The sequence below is a fragment of the Oncorhynchus mykiss genome, chromosome 12, assembly GCF_057628025.1.
Source record: "Oncorhynchus mykiss isolate SJ-2025 chromosome 12, ASM5762802v1, whole genome shotgun sequence".
Classification (NCBI taxonomy): Eukaryota; Metazoa; Chordata; class Actinopteri; order Salmoniformes; family Salmonidae; genus Oncorhynchus; species Oncorhynchus mykiss.
In genome coordinates this window covers 29057206-29080000 of record NC_143033.1, presented here as the reverse complement: position 1 = coordinate 29080000, position 22795 = coordinate 29057206, and the positions used below count along the sequence as shown (strand labels likewise).

Genomic DNA, 22795 nt, shown 5'->3' with positions numbered 1-22795 from the left:
TGGGAGATATGATTGTGAGAGGGCAGCAGGTATGATGACATAGTGAGGAGATATGATTGTGAGAGGACAGCAGGTATGATGACATATTTGGGAGATATGATTGTGAGAGGGCAGCATAGTGAGATATGATTGTGAGAGGGCAGCATGGCGAGCCACAATAGGACCAGTTGGACCAGGGGGGAACAAGAAGGTGTATGTGAGGGGGAGTGACCAGGCTGCTCCCAGCAGGGTCCCAGGGGTGGGACGGGCTGGGGATCGATCTGTAATGTAGCCTGTAAATGACCCAGGGCCTGCTTAAATCCATTAGGCCAGGGGATGACGGGGAGCACTGAGAAGAAGTGCACATCAAAATAACAGGACAGCCAGGCCAGAGCCATGCGCAGGACACACTTCAATGCCACTACAGTCAACAGGGCCAGCTAGGCCCAGGTCCCACTACCGCCAACAGGGCCAGCTAGGCCCAGGTACCACTACAGTCAGCAGGGCCAGCTAGGCCCGGGTCCCACTACCGTCAACAGGGCCAGCTAGGCCCAGGTCCCACTACAGTCAGCAGGGCCAGCTAGGCCCAGGTCCCACTACCGTCAACAGGGCCAGCTAGGCCCAGGTCCCACTACCGTCAACAGGGCCAGCTAGGCCCAGGTCCCACTACCGTCAGCAGGGCCAGCTAGGCCCAGGTCCCACTACCGTCAACAGGGTCAGCTAGGCCCAGGTCCCACTATCGTCAGCAGGGCCAGCTAGGCCCAGGTCCCACTAACGTCAGCAGGGCTCGCTAGGCCCAGGTCCCACTACCGTCAACAGGGCCAGCTAGGCCCAGGTCCCACTACCGTCAGCAGGGCCAGCTAGGCCCAGGTCCCACTACCGTCAACAGGGCCAGCTAGGCCCAGGTCCCACTACAGTCAGCAGGGCCAGCTAGGCCCGGGTCCCACTACAGTCAACAGGGTCAGCTAGGCCCAGGTCCCACTATCGTCAGCAGGGCCAGCTAGGCCCAGGTCCCACTAACGTCAGCAGGGCTAGCTAGGCCCAGGTCCCACTACCGTCAACAGGGCCAGCTAGGCCCAGGTCCCACTACCGTCAGCAGGGCCAGCTAGGCCTAGGTCCCACTACCGTCAACAGGGCCAGCTAGGCCAAGGTCCCACTACAGTCAACAGGTTCAGCTACAGGACCAGCTAATATCCCGGTATCATAATTACAGGTATTTGTGTATGACAACAACCTAGATGATGTCCACTGTCAGCTGTAAGGTTGTGCTGCAGTGAGGTATGATGGTACAATGCAGTAGAGGGGGTGAGAGAGGAGGAGAGGGGGTAATGTGTGAGCCAGGTGGGCTAGGTGGAGGCGCTGGGCATCTTCCCTGGGCCACCATGTGGCCGTAGCCATCTGTTGCCGCTGCCTCTATTCATCAGACACACTCATTAGCTTTCTGTGGAGAAAGAGAGACCGGCTCAATCTGCATGCAAAGATCTCTCTGTATCTCTCTTTATTCTCAACCCCACTCCCCTCTCTCTCTATCTAGCTCCCATCTCTTCCCTCCTCTATCCATGCTCCCTCTCCATCGTCTCACTCATCTAACTAAGTGATTAGCGTATCACAGGCTCTCATGTGTCCGATGGAGTTGGCGACAAGGGATGGGAGGGCATGAGATGTGTGGTGGTGGTGGTGGTGGGGGGGGGGGGAAATAGGTCAGACTGCCCCACCCCCTCCCCCTCTAACCCCCCGCTGTCCTGGCCGGACAGTAAAGTGGGCCAGGCGACACACACACACTCATTATCCTTCTTCATTCTTCTTTCTCCTCTCTATCCCTCCTTCCCCTACAGCATCTGTTCCTTCCTGACTTTTCCTAACCTACTCTCCTGTGTGGTTTCTCACCTTCTCTCTCACCTGTTCTTCTACCTTCCCTCCTTTCCATGATCTCCCTCATCTAATCAGTTTTAATTCCCAATGCATCAAATGCCACCATCATATTGGAGAGCTACAGAGAGAGAGAGAGAGAGAGAGAGAGAGAGAGAGAGAGAGAGAGAGAGAGAGAGAGAGAGAGAGAGAGAGAGAGAGAGAGAGAGAGAGAGAGAGAGAGAGAGAGAGAGAGAGAGAGAGAGAGAGAGAGAGAGAGCGAGAGAGAGAGAGAGAGAGAGAGAGAGCGAGAGAGAGAATGTGTGTGTGTGTGTGTGTGTGTGTGTGTGTGTGTGTGTGTGTGTGTGTGTGTGTGTGTGTGTGTGTGTGTGTGTGTGTGTGTGTGTGTGAGAGAGAAAGAACAAGAGAAGGGGGAAAAGAGAGGGGAGAGGTAGGCTGGTTACCGGATTGCATTACTAATTTATACACAAACCTTATTAGAATATTAATGCTAAAAGCAATCAGGCAGCCCTATGTTAAATTAACTGATATGAAGAGAGGGGAGGAGAACGAGAGGGAAAGAGAAATAGGGAAAGAGAGAGAGAGGGGTGTTTTGTTTGGAAGTGGAATTATTTATGCCAAATGAAAGAATTAAGGACTACCTCTTTGGAAATATCTCCTAACACACACCTTACAGTAACTGTCTCCATCCACACACCATGACCATAAACCATATTCAACCATTTTATGAACTAAGTCAGTCTGAAATATATTCAGGGAAATTGATTTTGTCATCTGAAACAGTTTACATATTAAATACAGATAGAAAATGCAACCCATTTTCATAATGATAACTCAATTCTAACACAGGGTTGATCCTGACTGTCCTTCAGTTACAACCAGCTCAAACACACAGCTGCAAATAGACCAAGATACATCTTCTTTAGCTCCATCACACACACTAACACACACTACCACACACTAACACACACTAACACACACTACCACACACTACCACACACTAACACACACTACCACACCCACACTCTCCTGAGAAAGATGCCTGCCATTGTTTACAATGACCATCCAATTACTGGGCTGTGCTCAGATAGCCAGATAGACAGAGAGCTTACACACACAAAATCAATTTCAATCTCCCTGTCTTCATTAGGCCTATCTGAGCAGTCTTTAGACCTGGGTTCTCTCTCTCTCATTGTCTCCTCTCTTATCTGTCTATGGTAGAGAAAGAGAGAGGATGGATAGTGAGAAAGAGATGGAGAAAGTGAGCAGGTCATGGAATGGACAGAGCAAGCAGGTAAGAGGGTCTGAAATAGAGAGGTGAGCAGATAGCTGATTGGCTGAATGAGGGGACAGCTTATTAGCTGAACAGGAGCAGGGCTGTCATTCAATAGGACATCAGAGTTCACTGACCCACCTGAGCCTTTATATAATGCATGTTTCTCAGTATTCCCCCATCATTCAAAGTGTTTATGTGTTTATGTGTGCTAGCTATACATGCATGTTTGTGTGGCTGGAAGTATGTATGTGTGTATGTGTTTGCGTGTGTGTGTGAGTGGGAGAGATTGCGTTGCTCAGATTGTATAGCGCTATGGGCAGATTATAGATTGGTATGGCAGATGTGGTGTGTTTCAGAGCGATGCCACATTGCACAGAGAGAGATTACTAGATTGCTGTGCTGTTATTATGATTAGGTCATTGTCTCCTTTGTTGATTGGGTTGGTCCTGGGTCAAGGTTAAACAATGCTGTCCTGGAGTGCAATTATGTTCAATCCTGGTCCCGCATGTGGTCACAGAAGGGCGCAAATTTTTGTCCCAGCCCAGCACTTACACACCTGATTCAGATAATAAGGGGCTTGATGATTAGTTAATTAGGCGTGAATCATTTGTGTTAGTGCTGGGCTAGAAGAACAACTGCATAGTGTTTTTTCTGTGCTTTGTAGTGTATTTAACTGTATTGCACTGACCTCTGTATTGTGTATAATGCGTACTGTGCTGCTGTGTACAATATTGTATATTGTATACTGGGCTATTTAGTGTTTACTTAGTTTATTTGACTGCTGCACTGTGGTGTTTTTACCTGGTGTGTGGTGCATTTAAATTTAACTGTGGTGTGTGGTGTATTTAACTGTGGTGTGTGTTGTATTTAACTGTGGTGTGTGGTGTATTTAACTGTGGTGTGTGTTGTATTTAACTGTGGTGTGTGGTGTATTTAACTGTGGTGTGTGGTGTATTTAACTGTGTTGTGTGGTGTATTTAACTGTGGTGTGTGGTGTATTTAACTGTGGTGTGTGTTGTATTTAACTGTGGTGTGTGGTGTATTTAACTGTGGTGTGTGGTGTATTTAACTGTGGTGTGTGTTGTATTTAACTGTGGTGTGTGGTGTATTTAACTGTGGTGTGTGGTGTATTTAACTGTGGTGTGTGTTGTATTTAACTGTGGTGTGTGGTGTATTTAACTGTGGTGTGTGGTGTATTTAACTGTGGTGTGTGGTGTATTTAACTGTGGTGTGTGGTGTATTTAACTGTGGTGTGTGTTGTATTTAACTGTGGTGTGTGGTGTATTTAACTGTGGTGTGTGGTGTATTTAACTGTGGTGTGCGGTGTATTTAACTGTGGTGTGTGTTGTATTTAACTGTGGTGTGTGGTGTATTTAACTGTGCTTTTCAGTGTAGACTCTACACTGTAGAGGAATGTTGAATGCTCATTTCAGTGAGCAGCTCACCGTGTTCACCATCTGATATCCACACTAATGACACTAATTACACACGGTACAGTATAGCCACAGTACAGTACAGTACAGCCACACAACAGTACAGTATAGCCACAGTACAGCCACAGTACAGTACAGCCACAGTACAGCCATAGTACAGCCACAGTACAGTACAGTACAGTACAGTACAGCCACAGTACAGCCACATAACAGTACAGTACAGCCACATAACAGTACAGTACAGCCACATAACAGTACAGTACAGCCACAGTACAGCCACATTACAGCCACATTACAGCCACAGTACAGCCACATACCAGTACAGTACAGCCACAGTACAGACACATAACAGTACAGTACAGTACAGCACAGTACAGCCACATTACAGCCACAGTACAGCCACAGTACAGCCACATAACAGTACAGTACAGTACAGCACAGTACAGCCACATTACAGCCATAGTACAGCCACATAACAGTACAGTACAGCCACAGTACAGCCACAGTACAGTACAGTACAGCCACAGTACAGCCACATAACAGTACAGTACAGCCACAGTACAGTACAGCCACAGTACAGTACAGCCACATAACAGTACAGTACAGCTACAGTACAGCCACAGTACAGACACATAACAGTACAGTACAGTACAGTACAGCCACATTACAGCCACATAACAGTACAGTACAGCCACAGTACAGTACAGTACAGCCACAGGACAGTACAGTACAGCCACAGTGCAGTACAGCACAGCACAGTATAGCCACAGTACAGACACATAACAGTAGAGTACAGTACAGTACAGCACAGTACAGCCACATTACAGCCACAGTACAGCCACATAACAGTACAGTACAGCCACAGTACAGTACAGTACAGCCACAGTACAGTACAGCACAGCCACAGTACAGTACAGCACAGTACAGCCACATAACAGTACAGTACAGTACAGCCACAGTACAGTACAGCCACAGTACAGCCACATAACAGTACAGTACAGTCACAGTACAGTAGAGCACAGTACAGCCACATAACAGTACAGTACAGCCACAGTACAGTACAGCACAGTACAGCCACAGTACAGCACAGTACAGCCACAGTACAGCCACAGTACAGCCACATAACAGTACAGTACAGTACAGTACAGTACAGCCACAGTACCGTCACATAACAGTACAGTACAGTACAGTACAGCCACAGTACAGTAGAGCACAGTACAGCCACATAACAGTACAGTACAGCCACAGTACAGTACAGTACAACACAGTACAGCCACATAACAGTACAGTACAGCCACAGTACAGTACAGCACAGCCACATAACAGTACAGTACAGCCACAGTACAGTACAGCCACAGTACAGCCACATAACAGTACAGTACAACACAGTACAGCACAGCACAGTACAGTACAGCCACAGTACAGTACAGCACAGTACAGCCACAGTACAGTACAGTACAGCCACAGTACAACCACACAACAGTACAGTACAGCCACTGTACAGCCACATAACAGTACAGTACAGCCACAGCACAGTACAGCCACAGTACAGTACAGCCACAGTACAGCCACATAACAGTACAGTACAGCCTCAGTACAGTACAGCCACAGTAAAGCCACAGTATAGCAATAACAACATACACTCTCTACAACCAATATACAAACTATACATGGAATCACACTCAAATGTTGTGTAATATGCATTACACAATGGGTGGGTCTAATCCTGAATTCTGATTAGTTAAAACAACATTCCAGCCGCAGTCTATTTCACAAGTTACCACCGGCTAAATCTATGACGTTGAAATGCCTGTTTACTCTATTCCATCTGACTACGCAATCCACTGTCTCGTCAGCCCAGCCAGGCGATTTATTAACTTGATGTCAATTATAAAAAGCATCTAGACATTATCTCACACTTCTTTTAGACTAACATTTAGTTTTTTCAACAGCAGAGATTTGTATAAACCTTGCTGTCTGTCTCTCCGACATTTGCAACATTGTTTCAATATTCAAATTAGATTTCCAGCTGTCCCATAGTAATGAACGTTTCGGGAGTCGGGATGAGACAGACAGGCAGGCAGCTTTTCTCAGCCAGTCGAAATCATGAATCAGCATCATTTTTATGGATATATACAAAGAACTATCAAGAGAAAACAGGTCAAACTAACCGAAGTGCATCTAGTTTAGAGTCTTTCCAGCTTCAGTTTGAAGTTTTATTTTTCCTTTATTTAACTAGGCAAGTCAGTTAAGAACAAATTCTTATTTTCAATGACGGCCTAGGAACAGTGGGTTAACTGCCTGTTCAGGGGCAGAACGACAGATTTGTACCTTGTCAGCTTGGGGATTTAAACGTGCAACCTTTACGGTTACTAGTCCAACGCTCTAACCACTAGGCTACCCTGCCGCCCCACACAAGTGATTGTGTTAGCTGTGTTGTTGGCTAGCTCCACTGAACAACAGTGTCCTGACGGGTGAGCACATTTTCTACGCCAGGCGAAATCGTGCATTATTAGGTCATTGTTAAGGATGTATCCAAATAAACAGAAAACCGCTTAAACAAATGCAAATGCAGCTACTTTGTTGTTATTCTGGTTGCACTGTTTGACTTGACTGTAAATTATCCCGGCTTCGGTAGCAACCTAATCTTTGTGTCGGGACTACTGTATATCTTGTGGAAGAATTAAATAGTATGAATAAATTCATCAAAATAAAGTTTTTAATGAAAATATGTCAATCATTCTTTGAAGATGTTGGTAAAAGCGATAATGCAAAGCCGGTGTTTATGTGGGACTGTCTCGGGCCTAACAACACCCGTGCCAATATATCCTCCAAACACCGTCTTCATGGGCATTATCACTGAAATATATTACAATAATTAGAAATGGATACAGTAAAACCAGGCTGATAAGAAATACATAAAAGGTGAAAGATGATATAAATGCCAGGTAGTCTGTCCAAGCTCCTCGTAACTGACATAAGCATAATGCGTCTCAAACATACACCAAACATTCATTCGCACAGTCTATGTGTGTGTGTGTGTGTGTGTGTGTGTGTGTGTGTGTGTGTGTGTGTGTGTGTGCGTGCGTGTGTGTGTTATGCATGTATATAGAACGCCATCTGCCAGGTCCTGAGGCTGTTCTTGCCCCACTACCCTCCTTGCTTCTCTTTCTTTGCCTCTTTCTCTCCTCTCTGTTCTCTCCCTCTCCACCTTCCACTTTGTTATTGTAAAAGAGTTTCACGTCACAGCATTGGAGATGTTTATTGTTATCTGTTGCATTATCCATGATAACTAAGGATATTTAACACATGTACACTATTAATGCAATAACTTCCCCTAAACACACAAATATAGACAACTATATATACAGTACCAGTCAAAGGTTTGGACACACCTACTCATTCCAGGGTTTATCTTTATATGTACTATTTTCTACATTGTATAATAATAGTGAAGACATCAAAACTATGAAATAACACATATAGAATAATGTAGTATCCAAAAAAGTGTTCAAAATATATTTGAGATTCTTCAAAGTAGCTACCCTTTGCCTCGATAACAGCTTTGCACACTCTTGGCATTCTCTCAACCAGCTTCATGAGGTAGTCACCTGGAATGCATTTCAATTAACAGGTGTGCCTTGTTAAAATTTAATTTAAAAGTTAACTTCATAATGTGTTTGTGCCAATCCGTTGTGTTGTGACAAGGTAACGATGGTATACAGAAGACAGCACTATTTGGTAAAATACCAAGTCCATTTTATGGCAAGAACAGCTCAAATAAGCAAAGAAAAAATGACAGTCCATCACTACTTTAAGACATGAAGGTTAGTCAAGACGGAACATTTCAAGAACTTCTTCAAGTGCAGTTGCAAAAACCATCAAGCACTATGATAAAACTGTCTCTCATGAGGACCGCCACAGGAAAGGAAGACCCAGAGTTACCTCTGCTGCAGAGGATAAGTTCCTTAGAGTTAACTGCACCTCAGATTGCAGCCCAAATAAATGCTTCACCGAGTTCAAGGCAAAGAGTGGCTACTTTGAAGAATCTAAAATCTAAAATATATTTTTGATTTGTTTAACACTTTTTTGGTTACTACATGATTCCATATGTGTTATTTCATAGTTTTGATGTCTTCACTATTATTCTACAATGAAGAAAATAGTACAAATACAGAAAAACCCCTTGAGTAGGTGTGTCTAAACCTTTGACTGGTACTGTACATATCACAAAAACAACAATAAACACACTAACATGTGCACACACACACACACACACACACACACACACACACACACACACACACACGATTGAGGTTAATGAAGATGAATGTGGGACAGGGAGGGATCCAAGGAGAATGTAGAAATGTACATGATAGAGAGGAAAATACAGGAGACATACTGTAGAAGTTGAAAAAAGGTCAAAGGCTCGTTGGCATGTTAGGAAAAGACGCAATGGATCTAAATTAGGATAACAATACAGAAGGGAATAAATAGAAATGAACAAACAATGGAGTCAATCAGTTTAGACCGGGGGACAGATAAATGAAGATAGTTGGCTAGAGACAAGGTTTGGGAGGGAGTGGTTAAGGTGGAGAGAGAGGTCAAAAGGTCAAAAGTTAGGGGAATATGTAGGAAGAGAGCAATGGAGCTCGAGAGTGAAAGGGATGGAGGCAAGAGAAGAGAGAGAGAATAGGGAGAGGGGCCTCCCGAGTGGTCCAGGGGAGAGGGTTTGGCCAGCAGAGATGTTCTTGTCCCATCGCGCACTAGCGACTCCTGTGGCGGGCCGGGCGCAATACATGCTGACACAGTCGCCAGGTGTACGGTGTTTCTTCCGACACATTGGTGCGGCTGGCTTCCGGGTTAAGAGGGCATTGTGTAAAGAAGCAGTGCGGCTTGGCTGGGTTGTGTTTCAGAGGACGCAAGGCTCTCGACATTTGCCTCTCCCGAGTCGGTACGGGAGTTGCAGCGATGGGACAAGACTGTAACTACCAATTGGATAGCACAAAATTGGGGAGAAAAAAAAAGAAAAGGGAGAGAGAAAGATGAAGAGAGAGAAAGTCAAAGAGAGGGAGAAATGATGGAGAGAGTTGCAGGAGGAAGAATCAGTGATCCAGAACAGTGAGCAGACAGACAGCAGACAGGAGTTAGAGTTAGGTCAGGAGATACAAAGAGCAAAGCAGCAGCACATCATTATCATCATCTTCATCATCATGCCTCCAAAACATACAGAAGGACACGTGCACACACACACACACACACTCAAAAACAACAACCACAACTGCATCTTGCTTCACCCTTGCTTTTGTTTTGAATGCATTGTAAATAGCAGCCATATGGACACATTTATTCACAAACTCACACAAAACCCTTACAGATGGGACTAATAACACTACCCTTTACCCAGCCATTTACCCAGCCCCCCCCCCCCCCCCCCCCCAACCCCTCTCTGTCCCATGATGTCCTACCTGGGACGATGGAGACAGTGTCTCTCTCCCAGGACACCACGCTGACGTACTCCTGCACGGCGGTGGGAATGAGGCACTTGAACACGGCCACGTTGCCCCGCATGGAGCGTTGGTCTGCAACACGCACTGTATACGGCTCCCTGAACACTATTATACAGAGAGAGACAAAGTGTTAAGGAGGTGGTGTGAGAATCTAAAAGTCTTATTTTGGTTTAGGAAAAAGCGAATACTAGAGTTGTAGTGGAACACATAAGATGTATTCTGGCAGTCAATATTGTAATAATCATGAAATGGATTGCAAAATAATCTACTAATAATATTAAATGTGCAAACATATTGGGAACAATTCAGATTCGGTTTTTGGATATTGTTTGAACACATCAATAACACTAATCGTACATCTGTTTTCAACTCAATTTCTGAGAAGGATTAACATAAACATGATTGGCTAGCTACAATCAACACCAGAAACTATCTATTGTCGTGTATACAACTCAATATAAAAAATATGACAGAATAAGTGGATTCTGTTAAAGCCCCTGCGGTAGAGATAACAACCCAGCTTAATAAAACCATTGGGATGTGTAGTAGTGGTGGTGCACTGTTCATGCATGTTCATGCAATATTTTACACTCTCCTGAATGGGCATTAACTAATTAGTGAAATCAGGAGAAGCTAGGACATATTTGAAGGTTGCTAAGAAACTGCTTTGGAAGCCCCCTCCCTGGTAACAGCAGTATAGTGTAGCGAACAGGCAGCGTTGCATTAACGTTGGGATCCTACTGCAGTATAACAACACATCAATACACATTACTACATCCACTTTACATAGAGAAACATAGACATACATAGACATATAAATATGTCTAAATAATAATATGATATAGGAACAGGGATTAGACATATAAAATATACTCAGATGGAAATTGTATCATCTACATTTGAATAATTGCCCGCTGTAACTATGCAGTAAAGAGATTGTTCACCGAAATGACAAATGTAGATAATATGATGGATATCTAGAAAGTAGGCTAGGGTTGGTTTATTTCCTCTACTGTAGCTACAGCATCAGCACCAGGAGTGAGAGTGAAACATATGACACCTATACTCCAAATACTCTAACTACAAACCAAGTTACCCCATTACACTACCCTTTGACCTAACTCTAACACAGCACCCTGACCATACATACCTCCCTGACCATACATAACTCCCTCACCATACATAACGCCCTGACCATACATAACTCCCTCACCATACATAACGCCCTGACCATACATAACTCCCTCACCATACATAACTCCCTGACCATACATAACTCCCTCACCATACATAACTCCCTCACCATACATAACTCCCTCACCATACATAACGCCCTGACCATACATAACGCCCTGACCATACATAACTCCCTCACCATACATAACTCCCTCACCATACATAACTCCCTCACCATACATAACTCCCTCACCATACATAACTCCCTGACCATACATACCTCCCTGACCATACATAACTCCCTCACCATACATAACTCCCTCACCATACATAACTCCCTCACCATACATACCTCCCTGACCATACATAACTCCCTCACCATACATAACTCCCTCACCATACATAACTCCCTCACCATACATAACTCCCTCACCATACATAACTCCCTGACCATACATAACGCCCTGACCATACATAACTCCCTCACCATACATAACGCCCTGACCATACATAACGCCCTGACCATACATAACTCCCTGACCATACATACCGCCCTGACCATACATAACGCCCTGACCATACATAACTCCCTCACCATACATAACTCCCTCACCATACATAACGCCCTGACCATACATAACGCCCTGACCATACATAACTCCCTCACCATACATAACTCCCTCACCATACATAACTCCCTCACCATACATAACTCCCTCACCATACATAACTCCCTGACCATACATAACTCCCTCACCATACATAACTCCCTCACCATACATAACTCCCTCACCATACATACCTCCCTGACCATACATACCTCCCTCACCATACATAACTCCCTCACCATACATAACTCCCTCACCATACATAACTCCCTCACCATACATACCTCCCTGACCATACATACCTCCCTCACCATACATAACTCCCTCACCATACATAACTCCCTCACCATACATAACTCCCTGACCATACATAACTCCCTGACCATACATAACTCCCTCACCATACATAACGCCCTGACCATACATAACGCCCTGACCATACATAACTCCCTGACCATACATACCTCCCTGACCATACATAACGCCCTGACCATACATAACGCCCTGACCATACATAACTCCCTCACCATACATAACTCCCTGACCATACATAACGCCCTGACCATACATAACTCCCTCACCATACATAACTCCCTGACCATACATAACTCCCTGACCATACATAACGCCCTGACCATACATAACAGCCTGACCATACATAACTCCCTCACCATACATAACGCCCTGACCATACATAACGCCCTCACCATACATACCTCCCTGACCATACATAACGCCCTGACCATACATACCTCCCTGACCATACATACCTCCCTGACCATACATACCTCCCTGACCATACATACCTCCCTGACCATACATACCTCCCTGACCATACATAACGCCCTGACCATACATAACTCCCTGACCATACATAACTCCCTCACCATACATAACTCCCTGACCATACATAACGCCCTGACCATACATAACGCCCTGACCATACATAACGCCCTGACCATACATACCTCCCTGACCATACATACCTCCCTGACCATACATACCTCCCTGACCATACATAACGCCCTGACCATACATAACGCCCTGACCATACATAACGCCCTGACCATACATAACGCCCTGACCATACATACCTCCCTGACCATACATAACGCCCTGACCATACATAACGCCCTGACCATACATAACGCCCTGACCATACATAACGCCCTGACCATACATACCTCCCTGACCATACATAACGCCCTGACCATACATACCTCCCTGACCATACATACCTCCCTGACCATACATACCTCCCTGACCATACATAACTCCCTGACCATACATAATTCCCTGGATATGGGACGTGGCTGCTAAGGTTTTGTAAATGCTAATCCCTTGTCTCCTGGGGGTGGGCTTTTGGGTCATGAGGGAATGATGGCAGCAGCAGCAACGAGGAGAGACCGACCGGCTGCCGTGCAGCTCAGATCAGTCTCTCTCTCTCTCCCTCTTTCGCTTCTCTCTCTCTCTTCTTTCTCTCTTCTCTCTCGCTTCTCTCTCTCTCTCCCTCCATAATCCTCCACTGGCTTGGCTAGCTAGTATTAGTATTAGTAGGAATATGTATTAGTGCAGGTCGGTGTTGGGAGGCAGAATAGGAAAACAGATGTTGACAGCAGGAGGGACGGGGAAGAGACTGTCTGCCCTGATGTGAATGATGGACAGGGAGGGAGAGAGAGAGTGGGAGAGGTAGGAAGGAAGGCGGAACAAGAGAGGTTGTGGAGAACCTACAGTCCAGGAGAACTGTAAAGGTGACCACTTGACAAACTGATTCAACTGACCATCTCACCTCCACTTAGTTTGTCCAGTATATGATACTGCATGAAATAGATCAAATGGATGAACAGGCACAGAGCTATCTACAGTACAATATATCCCACATCAGCAATAACCTGTGTTGTTTTATAAGAGGTCCACCTTGTTAAATAGCACTGGCATGAAGTCTAATCAATGGAGTGCACCAATTAGGTTTCATAATGAGAGATAATGAATGAAGTGTTCTGCTGCGGTTATATTTAGCATGGTACCAGAGGACAATGTGAGAGGAGGAAGGAGAGAGGAGGAGGAGAAGGAATGACACGGATGGAAATAGAGATACAAAGATGGAGGGAAACATCACGCAAGTCAGCTGATGCTTTAGGAATGGCATAGCAACCAGCAGCAGTATCAGCAACATCTGCATAGATACTGTCATTAGTGATTTGTTTTTTGGTGCTTATATGACTCATACTGCACATGTACATATCTATGTGTGTGGGCCAGACAGTTCAAACCAGTTGAAGCATAAGGGATTAGATGAAGGTTGTGGAGTATAACTAGGGGTACAGGTTGGTGGCCCCAATTCACCATGGTGATGGGGTTAAATGGTTGTGTCGTGTGTAACAAAGTTCAGTGTTACAGTTGTTGTGTTACAGTTGTTACAGTTGTTGTGTTACAGTTGCTGTCCCAGCAGAGTAGACTGTGTTCTAGGTCGGTCTGGATTTGGGACCAGGGTTTGTACAGGTGCCTCTCTGAGTGGCTTGTGCTGTGGCCAGCAGGCTTTTGGCAGCTGTCAATCACTCCCTGCCTTTTGCTTGTTTACATTTTCTCTCTCCATCATTCCCCTCCCTTCTGCCATCAAACCTCTATCGCTGCCCTCTTAGTTAGTTAGTTCTGTCACTCTGCATCAACACCCTCTATTATCTCACCTCTCTACTTCCTCTCCCCCTCCCTTCTTCACCTGTCCCTTCATTCTGTCCTCTCTTCTCCTATTCACTCTTTTCCCCTCTGCTTTTTATGTTCTCCCCCCGCCCCCTTCTCCCCTCTCCTCACCAGCTTTAACTCTGATATTGGGGCTTCGGATCTTGCCAGCCTGGTTTTCTGCGGTGCAGAAGTAGTCGTTGTCGTGGATGTAGGAGTTGAAGGCAGAGGGTGAGAAGGGGTAGAGTTGGAGGGTGCCGTTGGCATGGACGTGGCGGATGTGGGGCACGTCGTAGATGTCATCGCCGGTGGCCAGGTACCAGCGCAAGATGGCGGTGGGGGTGCCGCCCGCCGGGCAGGGCAGAGACACCCCCACCGAGCTGGAGTAGGTCAGCCTCTGGAGGGATGCGTTCACAAAGTACAGCCTGGTAGAGCCCACATCCTCACTGTGTACTGCATGGGGAGAGAGATAGGATAGTTAGTAATAGGTAGGGTAGAGAAAAGTCAGTGACATGTAGAACTATATAAGCTAAGTGTCACTGTTGCAAAACAACAGATAACGACTTGCATGAAAAACACTGTTGAGCTCCATATTCAAAATACATATTTGGAACTCTACCCGCGTGTTATTCAATAAAAAATTACGATAAGAGTAAAACGGAGATTGAAAAGTAATGACACATAATCAGATGTAATAAAACAAAAGGGGAGGAACATGAATGCCCTTCAAATGTGTAGCAAAATAATCAGAACAAATGTATGTCAAATGCCCAGCTGCAAACATCAGTCATGTGATGCAGAAAGCCAGGGATTTGAGCTAAAGCCTCTGGTGGGTTACGTGGATGGGGGAGGAGGCCTCTACCTCTACACACACACAGACACACACCAAGAGAAAAAACACAGTTATGTGATTGGAATGTGTATGCCAGACACAGAGTTAAGTCTGTTTAATCTTCTTTCATATTTATCACACAGACACACACACATACACACACACACACTCACACACACACACACACAGACACACCAGGAGTGTTCCTACTGGGTGCTCAGATTAGGGGTACACAACCCCATCAGAGAGATAAAGGGAGAGTACCCACAATTCAGAATCAAGAAGGGGACGATTAGAAGAGAAAGGACTATATGCTAGATGGACATATGTGGATGCACAAATCCATCTCACCATTCCCCAAAATATGTAACGCATATATCCTTTATCCCACAGTGCAGTAATACTTAACAATACAAAACAAAACCCGCAAATCCTAAAAATGTAAAGCAAGGAATTAAGAAATATCAGAACGAGCGATGTCAGAGTCCGGAATATAAATATATATATAAATATACACCCAATCCAAGATGGCGTAGCAGTCAGACGTGTGTTTGTCTTGTCCCATGTAAACAGTCGGTTTCGTCGTTTTTTTTCAAACAGTTGAAATCGGAAGTTTACATACACTTAGGTTGGAGTCATTAAAACTTGTTTTTCAAACACTCCACAAATGTCTTGTTAAACAAACTATAGTTTTGGCAAGTCGGTTAGGATATCTACTTTGTGCAAGACACATTTTTTCAACAATTGTTTACAGACATATTATTTCACTTATAATTCATTCTATCACAATTCCGGTGGGTCAGAAGTTTACATACACTAAATTGACTGTGACTTTAAACAGCTTGGAAAATTCCAGAAAATTATGTCATGGCTTTAGAAGCTTCTGATCGGCTAATTAACATAATTTGAGTCAATTGGAGGTGTACCTGTAGATGTATTTCAAGGCCTACCTTCAAACTCATTGCCTCTTTGCTTGACATCATGGGAAAATGAAAAGAAATCAGCCAAAAAATTGTAGACCTCCACAAGTCTGGATCATCCTTGGGAGCAATTTCCAAACGCCTGAAGTTATCACGTTCATTTGTACAAACAATAGTACGCAAGGATAAACACCATGGGACCATGCAGTCGTCATACCTCTCAGGAAGGAGACGCGTTCTATCTTCTAGAGATTTACGTACTTTGCTGCGAAAAGTACAAATCAATCCCAGAACAACAGCAAAGGACCTTGTGAAGATGCTGGAGGAAGCTGGCACAAAAGTATGTATATCCACAGTAAAATGAGTCCTATATCTGCATAACCTGAAAGGTCGCTCACCAAGGAAGAAGCAACTGCTCCAAAACCGCCATAAAAAAGCCAGACAACAGTTTGAAACTGCACATGGGGACAAAGATCGTACTTTTTGGAGAAATGTCCTCTGGTCCGATGAAACAAAAACAGAACTGTTTGGCCATAATGACCATTATTATCTTTGGGGGAAAAAGAGGTAGGCTTGTAAGCCGAAGAACGCCATCCCAACCGTGAAGCACGGGGGGGCAGCATCATGTTGTGGGGGTGCTTTGCTGCAGAAGGGACTGGTGCACTTCACAAAATAGATGGCATCATGAGGCAGGATAATTATGTGGATATATTGAAGCAACATCTCAAGACATCAGTCAGGAAGTTAAAGCTTGGTCGCAAATGGGTCTTCCAAATGGATAATGATCCCAAGCATATACTTCCAAAGTTGTGGCAAAATGGCTTAAGGACAACAAAGTCAAGGTATTGGAGTGGCCATCACAAAGCCCCATAGAACTTTTCTGGGCAGAACTGAAAAGGCGTGTGCAAGCAAGGAGGCCTACAAACCTGGCCAAAATTCACTCAATTTATTGTGGGAAGCTTGTGGAAGGCTACCCGAAATGTTTGACCCAAGTTAAACAATTTAAAGGCAATGCTACCAAATACTAATTGAGTGTTTGTACACTTCTGACCCACTGGGAATGTGATGAAAGAAATAAAAGCTGAAATAAATAATTCTCTCTACTATTATTCTGACATTTCACATTCTTAAAATTAAGTGGTGATCCTACCTGACCGAAGACAGGGAATTTTTACTAGGATTAAATGTCAAGAATTGGGAAAACTGAGTTTAAGGTCTATGTAAAGTTCCGACTTCAACTCACTATGATCTAAATACACTTTCCTGCAATCCGCCTCACCCAATGTGGTACGGATCTGCTATTTGTATTCGTTATAACTGGAACTTCCATCAGAAGCTAGCCAGATAACTAGCTACTAGCTAGTAGTCACTGTTAGTCACAGCTAGCGGTCTTCACCTTTAGCTCGGACACCAGCCAGCTTTAGCTCGGTCAATACCTGCCAGTCTGCACAGCGCGATATCAACCCAGAGCATATCAGACTGCTTTTCTCCACCACATCACCGGATTCCTGCAAGCTCTAGGCCATTGCACCAGATCATGGCAGCTAGCTAGCTGTAACTGAGTGGCTACTGCTGTCTAACGCCTCTGTCCCAAAGCAAGCACCAGTTAGCCTTGAGCTAGCCTCGAGCTAGGCCCATCTCCTGGCTAGCCGAAGAGGTATACCCGCTAATTTGTGGGCTACAATACCTCTTTTGTCAATTGGCCTGGACCCTTTATTGCCGACACGGAGCCCCGCCGATCCATCACGACTGGTCTTCCGATGTATTCGTCCGAAGTGGTTTCAACAGGCCTTTCCGTTGCGATGTCGCCGAAGACACAGCTGCTAGCCCCGGCCCACTAGCATTCTGAACTTCGTGCCTCCCGCTCGCTTAGCATAGTAGCGACTACCGAACAGCTCCCTGACTCACCTACTATTGCTCATTGGACCCTATGATCACTCGGCTACACATGCCTCTCTCTAAAGTCTTGTCTTCTGCTGTTTCGGTTAGTTATTATTGTTTTATTTCACTGTAGAGTCCCTAGGCCAGCCCAACATGGCTTAGATAGCTCTTTTGTCACACACCCCACACATGGGGAGACCTAACCTGGCTTAACTGGTGTCTCCAGAGTTGCAAGCTCTCTCATCGTCACTCAATGCCTAAGTTTACCCCCACTGTGCTCACATCCTACCATACCCTTGTCTGTACATTATGCCCTGAATCTATTCTACCCCCATCTATCTTCAGAGTTCGTACTGTTAGGTGACCTAAACTGGGATTTGTTTAGCACCCTGGCCGTTCTACAATCTGTAAACATGGGCACCCTCATAGATATCATCCTGACCAACTTTCCCTCTAAATACACCTCTGCTGTCTTCAACCAGGATCTCAGCGATCACTGCCTCATTGCCTATGTCCGTAATGGGCCCGTGGTTTGACCACCCCTCATCACTGTCAAACGCTCCCTAAAACACTTCAGCGAGCAAGCCTTTCTAATCAACCTGGCCCGGGTATCCTGGAAGGATATTGACCTCATCCCGTCAGTAGAGGATGCCTGGTTGTTCTTTAAAAGTGCTTTCATCACCATCTATATAAGCATGCCCCATTCAAAAAACTAAAACTAAAACACTAAGAACAGATAAAGCCCTTGGTTCACTTCAGACGTGACTGCCCTTGACCAGCACAAAAACATATTGTGGCGTACTGCATTAGCATCGAATAGCCCCAGCGATATGCAACTTTTCAGGGAATTCAGGAACCAATATAAACAGTCAGTTAGGAAAGCTAAGGCTAGCTTTTTCAAACAGAAATTTGCATCCTGTAGCACTAATTCCAAAAGGTTTTGTGACACTAATGTCCATGGAGAATAAGAGCACCTCCTCCCAGCTGCCCACTGCACTGAGGATAGGAAACACTGTCACCAACGATAAATCTACAATAATGGAGAATTTCAATAAGCATTTTTCTACGGATGGCCATGCTTTCCACCTGGCTACCCCTACCCTGGCCAACAGCACTGCATCCCCCACAGCATTTTGCCAAAGCCCTCCCCGCTTCTCCTTCACCCAAATCCAGATAGACGATGTTCTGAAAGAGCTGCAAAATCTGGATCCCTACAAATCAGCTGGGCTAGACAATCTGGACCCTCTCTTTCTAAAATGATCTGCCGAAATTGTTGCAACCCCTATTTACTAGCCTGTTCATCCTCTCTTTCGTATCGTCTGAGATCCCAAAAGATTGGAAAACTGCCACGGTCATCCCCCTCTTCAAAGGGGGAGACACTGGAGACCCAAACTGTTATAGACCTATATCCATCCTGCCCTGCCTTTCTAAAGTCTTCTAAAGCCGAGTTAACAAACAGATCACCAACCATTTCGAATCCCACCGTACCTTCTCCACTATGAAATCTGTTTTTTGAGCTGGTCATGGGTGCACCTCAGCCACGCTCAAGGTCGTAAATGACATCATAACCGCCATAGATAAAACACAGTACTGTGCAGCCATTTTCATCGACCTGGCCAAGGCTTCGACTCTGTCAATCAATAGCCTTGGTTTCTCAAATGACTGCCTCGCCTGGTTCACCAACTACTTCTCAGATAGAGTTCTGTGTTTCAAATCAGAGGGCCTGTTGTCTGGACCTCTGGCAGTCTCTATGGGGGTGTCACAGGGTTCAATTCTCGGGCCGACTCTCTTCTCTGTATACATCAATGATGTCGCTCTTGCTGCTGGTCATTCTCTGATCCACCTCTACGCATTCTGTATACATCTGGCCCTTCCTTGGAAACTGTGTTACCAAACCTCCAAACGAGCTTCAATGCCATACAACACTCCTTCCATGGCCTCCAACTGCTCTTAAATGCAAGCAAAACTAAATGAATGCTCTTCAACAGATTGCTGCCCGTCTAGCATCACAACTCTGGACGGTTCTGACTTAGAATATTTGGACAATTACAAATACCTAGGTGTCTGGTTAGACTGTAAACTCTCCTTCCAGACTCAGATTAAGCATCTCCAATACAAATGAAATCTAGAATCGGCTTCCTATTTCGCAACAAAGCCTCCTTCACTCATGCTGCCAAACATACCCTCGTAAAACTGACTCTCCTGCCGATCCTTGACTTCGGCGATGTCATTTACAAAATAGCCTCCAACACTCTAATCAGCAAATTGGATGTAGTCTATCACAGTGCCATCCGTTATGTCACCAAAGCCTCATATACTACCCATCACTGCGACCTGTATGCTCTCGTTGGATGGCCCTCGTTACATATTCGTCGCCAAACCCACTGGCTCCAGGTCATCTACAAGTCTTTGCTAGGTAAAGCCCCACCTTATCTCAGCTCACTGGTCACCATAGCAACACCCACCCGTATCACGCACTCCAGCAGGTATATTTCACTGGTCATCTCCAAAACCAACACCTCTTTTGACCGCCTTTCCTTCCAGTTCTCTGCTGCCAGTGACTGGAACGAATTGCAAAAATCACTGAAGCTGGAGACATATCTCCCTCACTAACTTTAAGCATCAGCTGTCAGAGCAGCTTAACAATCACTGTACCTGTACACAGCCCATCAGTAAATAGCCCACCCAACTACCTCAGCCCCATATTGTTATTTCTTTTTTTGCTCTTTTGCACCCTAGTATTTCTACTTGCACATCATCATCCGTACATCTATCACTCCAGTGTTAATGCTAAATTATTTCGCCACTATGGCCTATTCATTGCCTTACCTCCCTAACCTTACTACATTTGCACACACTGTACATAGATTTTTCTATTTGTTTGTTATCCCATGTGTTGTTGTTTTTGTCATACTGCTTTGCTTTATCTTGGCCAGGTCGCAGTTGTAAATGAGAACTTGTTCTCAACTGGCCTACCTTGTTAAATAAAGGTGAAATATTTTTTTTTAAAGAGGATGGTGTGTATAGACAGTATGGACAGTATATGAATAGAAAAGGTGTGTACAGCAGTAGTTATATAGGATGAGCATTGACTAGAATACAGTATATAAAATGTGCTCACCAAGTCACATAATAAGTTGCATGGACTCAATCAGTCAAGCAGTGAATTTTAAACACAGATTCAACCACAAAGACCAAGGAGATTTTCCAATGGCTAGCAAAGAAGGGAACCTATTGGTAGATGCGTAAAAGTAAAAACATTTAAGCAGACATTGAATATCCCTTTGAGCATGGTGATGTTAATTAATTATACTTCGGATGGTGTATCAATACACCCAGTCACTACAAAGATACAGGCATCCTTACTAACTCAGATGCCGGAGAGGATGGAAACCGCTCAGGGATTTCACCATGAGTTACAGAGTTTAATGGCTTGTGTAGTTACACAATACTAACCTAAATGGCAGAGTTAAAGGAAGGAATAATGGATGCATGCTATTCTAAAGTGTGCATCCTATTTGCAAAAAGGCATTTTTAAAGTAAAACAGCAAAAACTGTCCTGAATACAAAGTATTAAGTTGGGGGAATATTGTACAATACAGGTGTGCAAAGCTCTTAAAGACTTACCCAGAAAGACTCACAACTGTAATCACTGTATTGACTCAGGGGTGCAAATACTTATGTCAATTAGATATTTCTGTATTTCATTTTGAATACATTTGCTAACATTTCTAAACACGTTTTCATTTTGTCATTATGGAGTAATATGTGGAATAAGTCAAGGGGTGTGAACACTTTCTGAAGGCACTGTACATAGGGCAGCAGTCTCTAAGATGCAGGGTAGAGTACCGGGTGGTAGCTGGCTAGTAACCGTGACTAAGTTCAGGCCAGGGTACTGGGTGGAGTTCGGCTAGTAGTGACTGTTTAACAGTCTGATGGCTGTTTTTCAGTCTCTCGATCTCAGCCTTGATGCACCTGTACTATCTCCGCCTTCCAGATGGTGGCAGGGTGAACAGGCCCGTGGCTCGGGTGGCTGAGGTCCTTGATGATCTTCTTGGCTTTCTTGTGACACCGGGTGCTGTAGATGTCCTGGAGGGATGGCAATTTTCCCCGGTAATGAGTGGGGCTGACCACACCACTCATTGAAGAGCCATGCAGTTGCGGAAGGTGCAATTGCCGTACCAGGTGGTGATACAGACAAGATACTCTCAATGGTTCATCTGTAAAAGTTTGTGAGGGTCTTAGGGGGCAGGACAAATTTCTTCAGCCTCCTGAGGTTGTGGATGGACCATTTCAGGTTGTCAGTGATGTGCACACCAAGGACCTTAAAGCTTTTCACCCTCTCCACTGAGTCCCGACAATGTGCAATGGGGGCATGCTCTCTCTGATGTCTCCTGAAGTTCACAATCAAGCTCTTTCGATTTGTTGACGTTGAGGGAAAGGTTATTATCCTGGTACCACTCTGCCAGGGCCCTCAACTCCTCCCTGTAGGCTGTCTCGTCATTGTTGGTAATCAGGCCTAACACTGCTGTGTCGTCTGCAAACTTGATCATTGAGTTGGAGATGTGCGTGGCCCCGAAGTCATGGGTGAACAGGGAGCACAGGAGGGGGCTGAGCACGCGCCCATGTTGA

General features: G+C 45.0%; 1 protein-coding gene across 6 annotated transcripts in view; it reads right to left on the bottom strand.

Annotated features, from left to right (window-relative positions):
- LOC110536836 (cell adhesion molecule DSCAML1) overlaps positions 1 to 22795 on the bottom strand; it is an 86226-nt gene that overhangs the window by 55475 nt on the left and 7956 nt on the right. For 5 of the 6 annotated variants that reach the window (XM_036937326.2, XM_090192153.1, XM_036937327.2 and 2 more), the window contains exons 2-3: positions 14663 to 14983; positions 10026 to 10172 (exon numbers count right to left, since the gene is read on the bottom strand). In XM_036937326.2, coding sequence (XP_036793221.2) covers positions 10026 to 10172; positions 14663 to 14983 — 468 coding nt within the window. Of the gene's footprint in view, positions 1 to 10025; positions 10173 to 14662; positions 14984 to 22795 lie in introns of those variants that run through there. The other variant, XM_090192157.1, reaches the window with a different exon arrangement.